Genomic DNA, 15,382 nt, shown 5'->3' with positions numbered 1-15,382 from the left:
GACTCTAAAGAACACCAGCTGCCAGAGATATCCCTGTCCTCTTTAAAAACAAAAACAACAGGAACTTAGTATCACATCTCAACGCAAACTGCAACCAGAAGAGAAATTTCTTCTCCCTCACAACGTGATCACGTCTGTCACTTTGGGGTCTGGAAACTTTGATTTAAAAAAATAATAATTTAAAAAAAAAAAAATCAAACGTTTTGGTTTCTATTATTTTCTAAAAGAGTATTATCAAAGGCAGCATAGCGCTAGGATATTTGGTGAAGAAAAAGATAGGGTATGAGAGAAAGCTGGGGTTTGGACCAAGAACAAATCAAAAACCAAAGCTTAGGCTTTTGATGAACCTAAATACTTCTGTCTCTCACATACTACACTCCCTCTCTATATCCTGAAAACTCTTTTTTATTACAGTTTTTTGGTATCGCTGTTTACACAGCAGCATGCTCTAAGACAAAATGCTCTAAGACTTTCGTAGCAGTGATATAAAGGTATATACAGTATTTAGTGTAAGATGAAATTAGTGCTGCAGGGACTGGCAGAATGCAGCTATGCCTGTGCATTTCATAACATTTTTGTGCAAAAGACCCCAACATTGTTGAATTTACTTTTCTTCCAAAACCCAGCTTCAAATATTTCTGCCCAACTCCATTGCCTCCTAATGCCACAAGCACACAAACAGAAGAAAGTCATAGTAAGTGGACCATTTCTCTCTGCAGTATCTAATTATACTAATCGGAAACAGAGTAAAGTACAAAGCTTTTTAGAACCAAGCTGGTCCTAAAGAATGGACTTAGTACATTTGGTGGGTTCATTCAGAGAGTTGCTTCTCTCCTAAAATAAATTCACAAACATGTTACACAGCAAAAATCATACGCTGCTCTTAAGAAATATGGATTGTTTTCAAGAAATATGAAATAAAACTGTTACACAGGAAATGCCACCAGCTATTTATGCTGGCTGCCAAAAAGACACTTCCAGTGTAGCCGTGTAGTCTTCCCACTCAGAGAAAACTAGGACTGGGGCTAAAATGTGTTAAAAAAAAAAAAAAAAGATAACAGCATCTTTAGACAGACAGCTTGAAATTCAGGACATCTATGGCCTGAAATTTCACTTTCCTCAAGAGCTTGCAAGCTGACTTCTTACTCATTTCTCAGAGGAAAATCTAAATGATAAAATCTAAATGATATCTTACATCACTTAGTTAAGAAAACTGATAAATAATTACCAGTGAAATTATTAAAACACCAAAGTAACTGCTTCCAATTATTCTCCATGCATGGAAGGTTAATTAAAAAAAAAAAAGTGTTTGAAAAATAATATCATTGAATTTCAGTGAGACAAAACAAGCAATTCATTCTTGTTAAAACTTAGTCCCAGAGCCAGGATTTGCTCCTGCGCTACTTGTGGAAAGAAACATTCATGCGAGACTGAACTCTCAAGAACGGAGCCATATCAGACCGCACAGCTCAGAGATCACTCATCAGTAATCAATACAGAAAACTGGCATCTGTCAGTGCTGGCCAAAGAAGCACAGATAAAAACTACAGTGATGCTGTAGGAACTGCCAGCAGCAGCTGAGTGGTGAGCACAGATGGGAAGGTGTAACACCACCAGAGAAACTTTGTAAACTCTGCTTTTCCTATGCTTTTCTTTTCAGTATCCTAATAACTGACCAGAGGCTAGTTTATCAGTGTATCACATGCATCTCCACCAATGTCTTTTCACAGGACACAAATCAATTACAATCAAGCACCTAATAGGAAACAGAGTTAGTTCAAATCCAACCTTTTAAAACCAGTGGCAAACCAGTAGCTGCCATATTCCTGGATTTGCCTTGCAGAGGCTTCTGCTTATGACTTTTTAAGTGGATTTATTTTCTTCAGTAACATGGCAATGCTAAAAAATAAAAATAAAAGTAAAAATGATATTCCCAACACTTAATTAAAATGGTTATCAAACCTCAAATTTGTTTTTAAAACAATTTTCAAACCAGAAATGATTTTAAAAATATTGTATGAGAATGATTTTAAATATGAAGAACTTGTCTGCAAGATTCAAAGAAAGAATTGCCTACTTGATTTATTTTAAACTTAAAAAAAAAAAAAAAAGCATATTTGTTAATGTGTCACAGAATCCCAATTGTGAGAGGTCAAAAAGGTCAAAGACAATTAACTTTCAACTTCAAAGTGTGTATAATCACAAAGGTTTGTGAGGAGGAATGGGATGGGAAATCTGTGAATCCAGAACCTGAGGCTAAGGCTTGCAGAGAGCACTCTGGCTGCTCCAACCGCCCCATTTATATTCACAGCTGATAAACACGTCCCAAGGAGACTCCTAAAACGAAAACTCCTGTACAAAATGTTTACAATATCTGAATATGATCTAAATGAGCATTTAACGAACTGTTATAGTCTCATCTAAATAACATTTACGCTCTTATAAACATACTCATTTAATTCCATCTCAGCTACAAAAATAGAGTACATTTGTTACAATCAGCTTACATTCAATTAAAATAATTACTATTTATATTAGAACTCAAATAAACAACCACAACATTCATTAGAGACTCTAAAATTAACATTTATCATCACTTATTTCCTAAGTCAATCTATTTCTTGCTTTATCGACTCCAGTAATTGATGCAATGCTTTATTTTCTATTGGGAAAAGTCCTAAAATGTAATAAAATACATTCATATTTTTCAAATCAAGCTGAGTGAAAGTAGTGCTACAAGACTTCCTTCAGTAAATTTAATCTGCACAAGCAGCATGCTGGAAGCAGAGGTTTCCTTACACCTATGCTCGCATTGGCTGACAGCTGCCTGACTTACAGGTTTCATCACAAACAAGAAACCACTCCTTTGAAAAGCTACGAAATATACAGGAAGTTTTGAAGCTTTCAAAAATTCCTAAGACTATTTTCCAGTTTAAGATGAGTTAATTAGCATGCGCCTAGTTAAATATTTCTTGCAGAAGACGATATTTTAACCAAGCCATTTTGAAAATCAAAAGTAAACCCAAATCCTTACTTCAGCTATCAGCAGGAAATCAGAAAAGCAGAAGCAGAGGCATATTCAAGTTTGTATTTTATATACATGTAACAAGAAACTAATTTGTATCTTGATCAGCTAACACTTTACATAACCCGTATTAACAACAAATTCAAAGTACAATCTTCTGCTGAGTTGGAGAGAAACAAAAGAAGCCCAAACATAAAACTGGAACTGGCTGTAACAGACAGAAGACTCTTGAGCCTGAATGCATTTAATAGCAAACAGCACAGACCTTGCAATTGGATATTTGCTGGTCTGCACACAGAAACTGAAGTGTTGGTATACACACTACTTACCGTGCTTCTCTAATGGAGAAGGACTGCACACAACGATTACTACACACAAAGGACTTATAATAAATAAGTCCTTTATAATAATAAAACATAGCCAACAGATTTTATATGGACAACTATATCCTATGTGAATACTGGATGAAATGATAGTCAATTGAACTTTAGCAAAATACAGCAAATAGCAATAGCACATAAGCCTAAATTGCCATCTGTAAGAAATCTGGCATATAACCTATCCAGTTACCTTACGAAAATGTGCTTATGCTATTTTGGATACAAACCACAGCTTCCCTGTTTGTACCATTTCATCAAAACATTAAGTTGCCTTTCCACAAAGGTTTTTCTCCTTCTGCTTCATCAAAAAGCAAAAACTGAACTGATGACACCTGAAGATCAATAATCATACAGTAGCTTTTCCCCAGCCGAATGCTTTCATTCCTCAATATTTTACTAAGAACTCACATCCCTGAAAAAAGGATGGGCAGTAGAAGAAAGACAAAGGCACAGTGATAACAGCCCGGAGACTTCTGGGAATTCATCTGTCACACTTTAGCACAGAAACATGGAGATAAAGGAACTGCATCCTGCAGAAGTATGCCGGTAGCTGGAGACCGTGTGAACATCTACCATGTCAATAAGAAGAGAGATGGAGACACAGCAGAAAATTTTTATATGACAAATGGTATTTGTTTCTGACTCTTTGATGTTTAAGAACAACACGTTGGGATTTCCTAAGGCATGAAGGCAGGTTTCATGCATCAGGGCAAGAAAGAAAAGTCAGTGTACTGGTCAAGAAGTTAAAGACAAATTTGAGTAGCCTGTTATTGAAATTCAGGAATAAATTTAAAGGATTTTAATTCTTATTTTTGACATCCTATCTTTCTCAAAATACACATGCTAATCCACTTAAGATGTACATTCATTCTCTCTGAAACTATTTCCTTCTTGAGATTTTATCTCAGTAAAATATGCTTATTGGCTGAAAGAGCAAAAGATTAAGCAACACCCAAGGCTGGGAGGGAGGAGAGCCTATTTACAAAGCTGCAAATAGATGTCACTAAAATGAAAACTAATAATAAAAAAAGGAGTCAAAACAGTTTGCCTTACTGGCTGCCGATTCAGGGAGAAGAGTGCTCACCCAGGGGCAAATTCTTCTCATGCTATTATTAACCAAAGAACTGTAACATGCAGATATACACAAATATTTGAGTAGCCAATAAAAAGCACTTAAGAAAAAAACTGAAGCAGCTTAAAAAGAAAATACAAGTACATGAGTAGGAGACAGATAGTGTTTAGAATTAAATTAACTAAACACTTTGTTTTCAAAGGAATTATTTCCTGCTCTTCCCATCCTTAAACACAGAGGTGGCCTATGAACATAAAATTGAGGATATAAGTGTAGCACTAACTGCTTGTTCCACACGAACCAGGTAAACAGATGAGAAAACAACAAAGTACTTTTTTAAGAGCTAGAGTGACCAGCAAGGACACAGCGAGGAGTTTTAAAGAACTCCTTTAGGCTATGTGTACTGAAGATTAAAATCAGACTCCACCACTTTCAAGTAGAAAAAAGTTTTCCCAAGGCAGCAAACACTAGTAGAGGATATGACTGTAAGAAACACACTGTTCCAGGATTAATAGACACACAAAAACACAACCAAAATACCCACAACCTTTGGGTATAAACACTACATTTCAGTAACAAGAACATTAATATAAACATACACGTCTCCAAATCTGACATACAAATATAAGAAATGACAGCAAACATTTTTACCCCAGAACATCAGATTTGAACCTGCTTCCTTCCTGTCCATGAAATTAGGTTTCTCTTACCTACAGAAAAAAGCTAAAACGTTCACACATTTCTGTACAAATAACAGAGCACTCCTCCAAGTAACAAGCTAAAAAAACCAACAATTCCAAACTACAGTAGATCTCTAAAGCTTCAAAAGAGGTTAAACCATCAGTTATGCTGCAATGAATCACAAATGTTCCTCTGCTAAGCAAAAAGCAGAACCAAATTTGAAGGCAATAAAAGTTGCTGTATTTATTTTTCTTCTCCATGAAACAGTGAAGAATCAGCTTAATTTCTTGGAAATCTTGGGATGGAAGAGCCTAGTTACCAGCGTTATAAACAAAAATCTCTTCTGGTATGAAAACAAAATTACTATTGGGAAAAAGAAAAAAAGACCCCAAAACATCTTTCGGGAAACGGAAGAAGCTCTGCTTGACCCAAAACAATGGATTTTCTTCTCTGCTACAGATACAAATCTTTGCTCTATTTACCAGTTCAGAACATCGTTGCTGCTTTCTCCCTTTCACCTCTGTGCTGCTTCCAAGTCTCTTCACTCTTGCCTAGACACAGGAAGGCACAAGCACATACCAGACTGTGGAAACTAGTCTATTTACTATCTTGTCATACATTAAGAAAAGCTAGCACATAGAAAATATAAAAAGAGATTGCATAATTGCTTTCCTTGGAAATTTTTATGATATGACAGGACAAAGCCCTTGGCAAGTGCATCTAAATTCAGTGTTTTGTCTGTTTTTTGCTGGAATTTGTACCAGACGACCTCCTATCTGAATTATTCTATGAATTTGCAGTCCTTAGCTCCTTCTGAAATCCCCTTCATGCATTGCCAGAACAACATGGCAGCAGTTGTGCTGGCTGAAGTTTTTGTATGACAATCACCAGTACTTGTGCCATTTCATTTTTCTTCCCAATTGCCTTTATATCTCACCTACTATTTTTTTTCTTAAATCTCATAAGTTCTTTGGGGTTTCTTTTTGTTCTGCATTTGCAGGTCTAGTTCTTGGAGCCCAGATTTGAGGCTAAGACTTCCAGAACATACAGTAATAGAAATAAGAACGAAACTGCACTACAGAAAAAAAGATGACAGAATATCATACTGAGGTTTAAGAACTGTTTAAGTATTCAGATATATTTAAGTGAAAATACAAAGCTTACATTTGTAGAAGTTGGGAAAAAACTGACAAAGACATAAGCCTAATGCAACTGGCAAAATAGACAGGGCAAGCCTATACTATGGATACTGTCCCCCTATTTTTGTAATGTATCCATGAATGAATTTGGATTGTAGAACACAGAAGACAAAAAAAACAAACATTTAATTCATTTAAAAGACTGACAAGATTTATAGCGCTGAGAGGAAGGAAAGAAATCATTTCAAATCAGCAGCACCCTACAGATAACATATTTCACAAAAGAAACGAATATCAGATCTTAATAGAAAAAAAGGAATAATATTTTTGTTGAAATTAATAGCTATACAGACAATCTTATTCACTAGTTTTTCCTTGCCAAAACATAACTCAATTACTACTTCTCAAAACAACTTGAGCCATACCTTTAAAACGGCATGCCAAGATGGAAAAAATTGTCAGGGCTGCCTGCATCACTTTACAACTACCTAGTTCTTAGTGGAAAACTGTTCTTTTTATTATTTTTCTCCTGACACAAAAAGCCGTTTGTAGTTCTACAGGTAGACTGGGACAGTGGTCTGTTGTGGTAACAAAGAACACCACGGAGCTGGAAAAGGAGCTGGGAGAGGCAGAGATCTGGCACAAAAAGAAATAATTTCATTGGCAGGTACATCAAAGAAGTTTAAGTTCAAAGCAGTAAAGTTTAACAAAACTAACAAAATACCCTGTGTGACCAAAAAACCTTTTTATTTCCTGTTCAGAAAAACAAAACAGAGAATTAAGAACTACATTTCAGAGCAGTTAAATTCACTGCACTGGATTTTTCATCATAGTTAATAACCAGGCGCAAACTCTAATCCCATCACTAGCTGATAAGTGAATCAGAGTATGCGATGAAGGTGTCCAATACTTGTGCTTGGTAGTGAGAATCTAAATACCTGTGACTGAGGTTTAGCAGATATTTCCTTACTGCTTTATCTAAAGATCTAGAAAATCAGTGAAGAACTAAGAAAGTGAAGAAGAAGGAAGTCCACTCGTGCAAGAATCCCTTTCACAATGCAAGTGAAGTAAAAAAGCTAGCTCTAGAGAGGTTGTAATGTCCAAATCAAAAACATTAGTAGATAGCAAGGCCTTCTGCTATACAACTGTAAAGCAAAAGTAATATTGTTCTATTATTAAAGAAAGGACAAAAAACGAACGATGAAATGTCACAAAAAAATTCATAAAAACACACACAGACAATGTCGACACTAACAAGACTCCTAAAACATAATATATGAAGTTTTGCACTAAAACAAGGTAAGGATAAACATTAGTGCATTTGATAATGGGGGATTGGAAAGTGGTTTACTCACAGCAAGCTGCATCACTTATCTTCCCACCCTGCGTTTGTCAGGGCACTTACCAGGTCACCTCTAGGTGCTTCCTGATAATCTACAGAAAAGCAGGACATTGAACTTCTTGTGCTATTGCTCTCACTGGCTTGCCGAGGAGGCTGTGCATATTGCCTGTACGTAGCACTCTTTGGGGTCCAGCGAAACAGGTTGATTGACTCACGAACACAACGCTCAATGTCAATCTCTGGTCATGGGAAAAAAAAAAAAGCAGCGTTAAAAAATAAAAATAATTTAAAAAAAAAAAATCGGTAAAATCAAGTAATCTAGCTATGATATTGCTAGATAAATACACACATATCCATCTATTGCGCTGTCTCGCTCCTTTAAAAAGCAGAGTTTTCAAGAACACTTCACCATTCAAATACTCAGCAACTTTAATGAAAAACTAGCAAAGACATTTTAAGCTTTAGTTTTATGCCCAAGTATGCAAGATAACACTGCAAGCTGTTTAAGAGAAGTGTAACACAACTATTAACAATACAATGGAAGAATATAATTGAAACACAGTCATTGTAATGCATCTTCACTAAAATCCTTTGCAAAGCAGGCTATTGACTCAAATATAAATGCATGCAGCACATCCAAGGTATATTTCATGCAATGTATGGAAATTTGGATTTTTGGATCAACATTGTCCCATTTGTCAGATATGTACCTGTTACAAATCTGACAATTTTGCTGTGAAAGCATTCAGTGTTGCTGAACCTTGTGTAGCCTGCCGTTTTGACAAAGTCATATGCTATCAGTTGGATGGAAAAAAGGGAATCTCAACATTACTTTGTGCTTGATATGTACAGTGCTGCACAGAATGTATTTCTCTTAGAGCTGTGCAGTTGAAAACCCACAAGTGCAACTTAGAGTGGAATAGTCTGAGCCGAAGGAGCAAAGTGTAATACGTGACAAAATATTACTCAACTTGGGAGGAAAGTAGATAACCATTAAAGGTGAAGCATCCTAAAAATAAGCTGTAGTCAAAGACAAATTAACAAAGCATATTGAGAAAAAAAAAAAAAAGAGAACCTACAATAAACACAATCTTTGCAGCAACAAACATAACAAAAATCCTTCACATATCTTCTAACAAGGTGTGAAGAAAACCATTTACTTTTCTATCATTGTAAGATGACCAGTTAGCTTTGCATCTCCTGTTTGCAATTTGGGAAAGAAAATATTACCCTAACTTGTATTTTAGGCTGAACCTAGTGTAGCGCATCAAACAAACATGAAGCATATTAGCACTTCTTGTGTTTGTCCCAAGCATCTTGGATAAGCTACTGCAGCACTGCCAATTTACAAGACTAAGGCATCTATTTCTTTGAAGAAACTGTAGGTAATACAATCAAACTTTCTCTGCCCATTTCAAACAGTTTTGATGCATTGCCAGGAACAGAATTGATACACTGCCATCAATGAAAAAGTCATTCCAGAAACCTCAGTCATTTAAGTTGTAGTGAACTAATGATGCTGAAATTGGAGCTTGAGGCAGACCACTCCAGTTGGATGACATTAGTTACTGTGTTTAAAACAGAATGAATGATGTGATCTATTAATTTCCCATTCAAAAAACTATTCATATTCAGGTAGGATACTGCCCTTTAGTGTATGCTTTACTTCCAGTGAAGATAAAACATTTGTGTTAAAAAAAAAAAAGTACAACTTAATTTTTCTTAAAAATATCAGGTTCCCTATCTACTGGGATAATAGAAGAGAGAACAGTGTGCATCTCCACAGTAATGAACAACTTTTTCATTTTGTGATGAAATCCTACTAGATTTTTCATTTTCAACACACTGTAATAGAATTTTGATATTTAGTATTCTTCCCCAAAGAAAATCCTGGCAATTGGAAAACTACTAACTGATTTTGACATTCAGTAAGAACAGCAGGGACCTTCACTTTCTCCCAGAGTTCAGAATATACACTGCAATACTAATTACAGTCACACTTTCTCTACGTTCTGAAAATGACTTATAAAAACATGATCATTTTAAGACTGTTCTTGCTTTTCTGTTTTATTCTGGAGCGAGTTAGAGCAGTGTCTCAGTATTTTTGCAATAAGTGAGCTGAATGCAGAATTTAGATATTTTTTAAAAAGTATGAACAGTAATTACTAGCATGAGCAGCTTTCAGCTGTGAAAGGACATAATGGCCCACAAATAACTGATATTGAAAACAAAGAATTGTGGGGAATGGAATAGGAAATTCACATATGGTAAAAGATAAAAGCAGGAATTGAGATTGACAGTGTTCAGCACTGACAAAGACTACCAAAATACTTATCCAAGAAACAAGCTCTATGATTCCAGAAGGAATTCATGTTGATAAATGAAAAATTCAGCAACAGATTCTCCTTTTTTAAAAAAATATATATATATATCTGCTTTATTTCAAGGTGTGAATCAAAAAATTTCTGAGCCTGCTGTTCTGTGATTCCTGGCTGCGTGACTTCTAATTTCTTCCAAGCAGCAATTCAGGTGGACAACGGTTATGCCTAAAAATAAAACTCCATGAAACAATAGGGAATTTTAAATAGTTTGTGAGGCCATCCAAAAACTAACAGCAATTTGGAGTCAGCCAGCAAATTAATAGCTTTCCAAGTAACAAACAAACAAACAAGGAGATTGCAGTTTCCACAGAGAACAAAATGTTTATGTACCCATACAGATATATATGTGTATGTGCAAATAAAGAAAGATCAACATCTAGCACTCAACAAGGCAAAAAAGACTGTCAAAAGCAAAAGCATTTAGTCATTTTTCTTTTTTGAAAACTGATTACTTTCAGGACAATGGAACTTAGGAAGACTTTAAAGTGGTGTAAATAATTAACAGGATATTTAATTAGTCCCAGCACATGAACAAACTTCACACTTGAGTAACCTCCAAGACTTCAGCCTTTCTTTGAAATTTTGGTTTAAGAAAGATCACTTCCCATCAGTAAAGAAAATGCAGTGCAGTCTCCTGCAGCCTCACTGAATAAGATCTTTTCCCTTACCTTTTGCTAATAAGGGTCTACAGCATTACTTCAATTTTGATTTCTTCCCATGCCCTTACAAACATTTGAAAAATGATTCAGTCCATTAAATGTTCTTTCTTCTTATTATTTCTATTTTCACACCAAGGATTTGCATCTGCATAGTATTAATCTTTCTTGCACTTTTCCTGTTCTCAAGTATTACTCTGTTACCAGTGAGAAGCTTACAAATTATTAAACACACTGCCGGTAAGTCAGATGTGTAAATATATGAAGTCAGTACATAGACTCTTGATCAGGACTGTGAACAAATGAACAGAGAGTACTTCACCAGGATGCCAGACTACTTGTCATACGCAAACAATTTAGAAGAACATCCTTTTGAGAGAAGGTTCTGAATAAATCTCAAAGTGGCAGAACAAAGTGAACAAAAATATCTAGAAAGAATGGGGAGGGCCTCCTCACTTACGGAGATGAACACACAGCATCTCTGTGCTCTCTTAAAGTCCCAACAGTGGTGTGTTTTGTAGTTTAAGCAGCGTGTGCCTTCCATTTCTACTCTGCAAGTTACTCTGCTGGAGTACAGCACAAAATGTGCTGACATAACATTAAGCCATTAACTGTGAAATACGCACTGAAAAAAAAAATCTAAGTACAAGTTTAGAAACATAATCTAAATACTATAAAAATAAGTTCTCATCTCAACTTTAAGTACATCTTAAGGCAGGCTGTTTTTCATAAAGTACAAAGCACCTGCACCGCAAAAAGTCAAAACTGGTACCCAAGTATTTAGAAACTAAAAACAACAAGTTTCATTTCAAAACATCAGCCCTAGATGTTCTAGATCAATTGAGTAGCAACCAATCTTAGAGGAAACAATTCTGTGGTACCAGCCAGCTACTTACTGCTTGGCATCAAAAGCCTTTTCCTTCCTTATTTTTTAAACTTGCAAAGCCCATGGGAATGGGAAGAGGCGTGAGGGTGGGGGAAAATAATCTAATATTAATATCCTAGGTTTGTTACTATTAAGCCTATTGAAATGCCTTAGTTTTCTGAACTAAACTTTATTGCTGCTTTAAGATATTACCCGTTTTAGTCTGTTCATTCTAAAATACTACCTATATACGAAGTCTGCCTTCCTTTGTCAACTATCTCAACTGAAATGGCTGGCTCACCTCATTTACCTGCTGTTCTATTTAGTATTTATTATTATAATTCAGCAGAGAAGTAGACCGCTCTTGAAATACATATTTCAAAGCATCAGTTAAAAGGCACCTGTGATAGCAGCACATACAGAACTTATTTTTACAGCAAAGCTGGTTGTGCTAATTTTCAACCTACCAAGTGAAAGCAATGAATGGGGAAAAGTGTTACATGAAAGGCTTGCTCTTCAGAAAAATGTATACAGATCAAATCTGTGTGTGTAGTTAATGAATTGCAGAGGCCTTTCCTTGGCTAACAAGACATGAGTTAAGAAGTTTGGCCAAATTAACTGCTCCTGCATTTCGGACGCAGCCCAGAATTATGGGCTTGGTCTGACCTCTCCATCACAAATACTTTATTACTACTCTGCCAAGCAACATCAGCTTTCCACACATAGCCACATAAATAAAGCGGAAAGTAGATCTCTGTGCAGTATAAGCAAGGAAGCTGAACAGGGCAGTCAGTTTGATCTCATGATTCCTGCGCTCAGAAGAAATAGGGGTGGAAAGGCCATAAACCTTAGATTTTTTTTTTTTTTAAACAACACATAAAAAGATATGCTAAGCCTAGATAATTAAAAGGACACATCTAGTAAGAGAATTGACATTTCCATCCAATATCTATCCATTACTGCTAAAAGGTTGTTATAAATTGAAAGGTCAATGCAGAATTATTTTCACAAAAATTATTTCATACACTACAGGATAATTGTGCTGTTTCACTGTGTTGTGGACTGTCATTTACTCTTACATCAGCATCCTTTTCAATGCATCCTAAGAAAGGAATTTCAAAGGCAACATAAATATCACTCATTTATTCTAAAAATTTGTCAGCTAATAAATTAGAATGCTCTACTTTTCTTTATACATGTATGCAAGATGTGCATATTTCAGTATCTCTCACAAAGAGAAGTGCTGTCAATCAAGGGATCACCACATTTCTTTATGTAGCAGAGCAGGTTTACAGAAGTTGCACTCAGCTAGATAAATGGTTGGATGCAGAAGCCGAGGCAAAAACCATTGCACTTTTTCTTCAGATTATATTTTGCAGGGCTGTAATTAGGCTCAATCATTTCAATGCTGCATTGACAGGCCACCTTGCCTGAGAGTGCATTACTCTGTAATTTCTTTCTGCATCTTGAAATAAAAAATTTCTCAAAATGCTACATCCTATGCCCTACTGAGAAGGAAGAATGAAACAGAATACATACAGCTTGGACTAGCTTGGTTCATTGTTATGCTCCCACAAAAAATTGTTTTAAAGAGTTATATGAAGTGTGTCAGGGCACATGACAGAAGTTCCTACAACTCAACAAAATGTACAAGACATCTGAACCAGCCATAACGTAACATTAGGATACTGGCTTGTGACAGAAATGGCTAGAATCAACACTGTAAAATGGAAATAGTCAGATGTAGGCTGCTGTGCAAAAAGCAAGATACACTTTAAGAGTAAGGAGGAATATAGCCAAATAGTAAGGAAGAACAAAACTTCACTGATTGATGATAATCACTCAGAAAACGTACAAAAGGACATGCTTGCAAGGTATAAGGGATCAGCTTAGAGGAAGAATTTGTTAGAAACACACGGAGATAAAGAACTTTTGCATTCTCATACAGATGTGAACTCAAATATGCATGTAGACATAGTGAAGATAAAGATTGAGTCAACATGTTTTTGTTCACAGAGGACAAACTATAGCTTCACGTTAACTACATTTTAGTTCATTTAAACAAAGTAAGAAAACCAAAGCTAAGCTTTTCCATGATGTTAGCAATTTTTCTTCAGATTTTACCAAAAATACTTGTCTAATTCTGAAGTCAAATCGAATGTGACTAACCTATGCCATACAGATACTTGTCTAGACTTTTCAAAGTTTTCACAAGACACACCCTGATGTGTGCTTAGTCCATTTATCACAATTTATAAAATAAGACAGTATTCTTCACATACAATGTGAGCTTTTCACGGTTGGGATACTTGTCCTTCCTGAACAATCTGCTAGCAACCCAATCCTGAAATGTGTTCTGACCTTGCAATATCAACAAAGTCTTAGCTTTATGTACAAATCTTGTATTAGTTCTCCATGGTTAGCTTTGTTCCTTCTGTTGATTCTTCTAGAATAAAGCTCTTAATAGAGAAAGAAATAAAAGAAAAAAGAAATATAGATAGATAGAATCAAAAGTCAGATGCAAGTTAAAAGGCAAGAGTTTAAATTCTTTGAACACTGGAAAGTAAAGGAACCCTAAAGATATTCCAAACTACAAGAGAGCTGAGAACTCCCTTAAAGTCACCTTATTCCTCATTCTTTTTAACAGAAAGATTATGCTGGTTCTCAGACTACACTGCCATTCCAATCTGGTATGTAAGTAGTTATATACATAACTATTAACAAGGCTGGATTTAAAAACACACCACAAGTTTATCTATAAAAACATAGAGATGTGCTGCTAATGCATATTTTAATTTTAACACTGCAGAACTTCCCAGAGCTCACCTCTCAGCTCTGCCTAAGCACAGCAACAGCTCAACAAACCCACATGAATTCTACTCTGTTTCCACACTGAAAAACGGTACTGAGTTTTGCTACTCTCAACATCCTGGAAAGTCACCTTGACAAGACTGGTTAATTCTATTTGTGCAGCTCAATATAAAATACTACTTAATTAAGAAGTAGAGAACTAAAGGTCATAGGGAATAACTGTGCAGGCAAACAAACATTCAGCACAGCAAAAATATTAGCATATAACCTATCAGCACCTTGCTCTGCCAGCAGCATTTCCCATAATTGAGGAAAGAAAAAAAATAATCTACTGCATTCTTGCTTTCTAAGCACTGATCCTGAGGCAGTTGGCATACAATCCTAATGAAATCAAATAAGAGGGAAACATTTTCCCAAAACATGTCCATAATATATATATATATATATTTTTTTTTTTTTTCCCCACTTCATCTAGAAGAAAACCTCCAAGAAAAGTGGCTTAAATTCTGTCTCTCTGTGTGCTTGCATTTTATTCCAGAGTAAAAATGTATGAAATCCCGTATGACTAACAAGTGTATTATTCAAGTCCCCTTTTGCTATGATGAATACATACAGCTTCTATCAAGAAAGAGGCATAAGCTGTGCATCACATTGATTAAGACATTGGGATAAAGTTCTACTGATGAACTCATTTTTTCTTCTTCTTTGATAAAATGCAGCATTAGACAGTTCTTTGCTGAAGGATACATATTCTGTTTTTTTCTATTACTGCCAACTAGAGTAGCAAGAACACTAATATGATCAAAATAAAGAATTTCTTCTTTAGTATTTCACCCATCCCAGCATTCCACTGTGTTGAGACTGAAGAGAAATCTATAAATAGAATTGCATGCTGTTCATGTAGCTACAAGTGGCATGAAGTGAATAATTAAAGGTAAAATGATATCAATAGTACAGTTTGACACAACCAACAGCCTTAGTGAGCAGGTGTGCCCTACCAAATTACTCTGCTTCTGTACCAAAGCCAGCT

At 35.6% G+C, this 15,382-nt stretch overlaps 1 protein-coding gene across 8 annotated transcripts in view; it reads right to left on the bottom strand.

Annotated features, from left to right (window-relative positions):
- The window catches only part of TBCK (TBC1 domain containing kinase), a 115,540-nt gene that overhangs the window by 44,115 nt on the left and 56,043 nt on the right, over positions 1-15,382 (bottom strand). For all 8 annotated transcript variants that reach the window (XM_090138847.1, XM_090138851.1, XM_090138848.1 and 5 more), the window contains exon 23: positions 7,703-7,878. In XM_090138847.1, coding sequence (XP_089994973.1) covers positions 7,703-7,878 — 176 coding nt within the window. The remainder of the gene's footprint in view (positions 1-7,702; positions 7,879-15,382) is intronic.

The sequence above is a fragment of the Phasianus colchicus genome, chromosome 4 (genome assembly GCF_987193195.1).
Source record: "Phasianus colchicus chromosome 4, bPhaCol1.hap1.1, whole genome shotgun sequence".
Taxonomy (NCBI): Eukaryota; Metazoa; Chordata; class Aves; order Galliformes; family Phasianidae; genus Phasianus; species Phasianus colchicus.
Note: the sequence above shows the minus strand (reverse complement) of the source record. Positions and strands in the feature narration are given on the sequence as shown.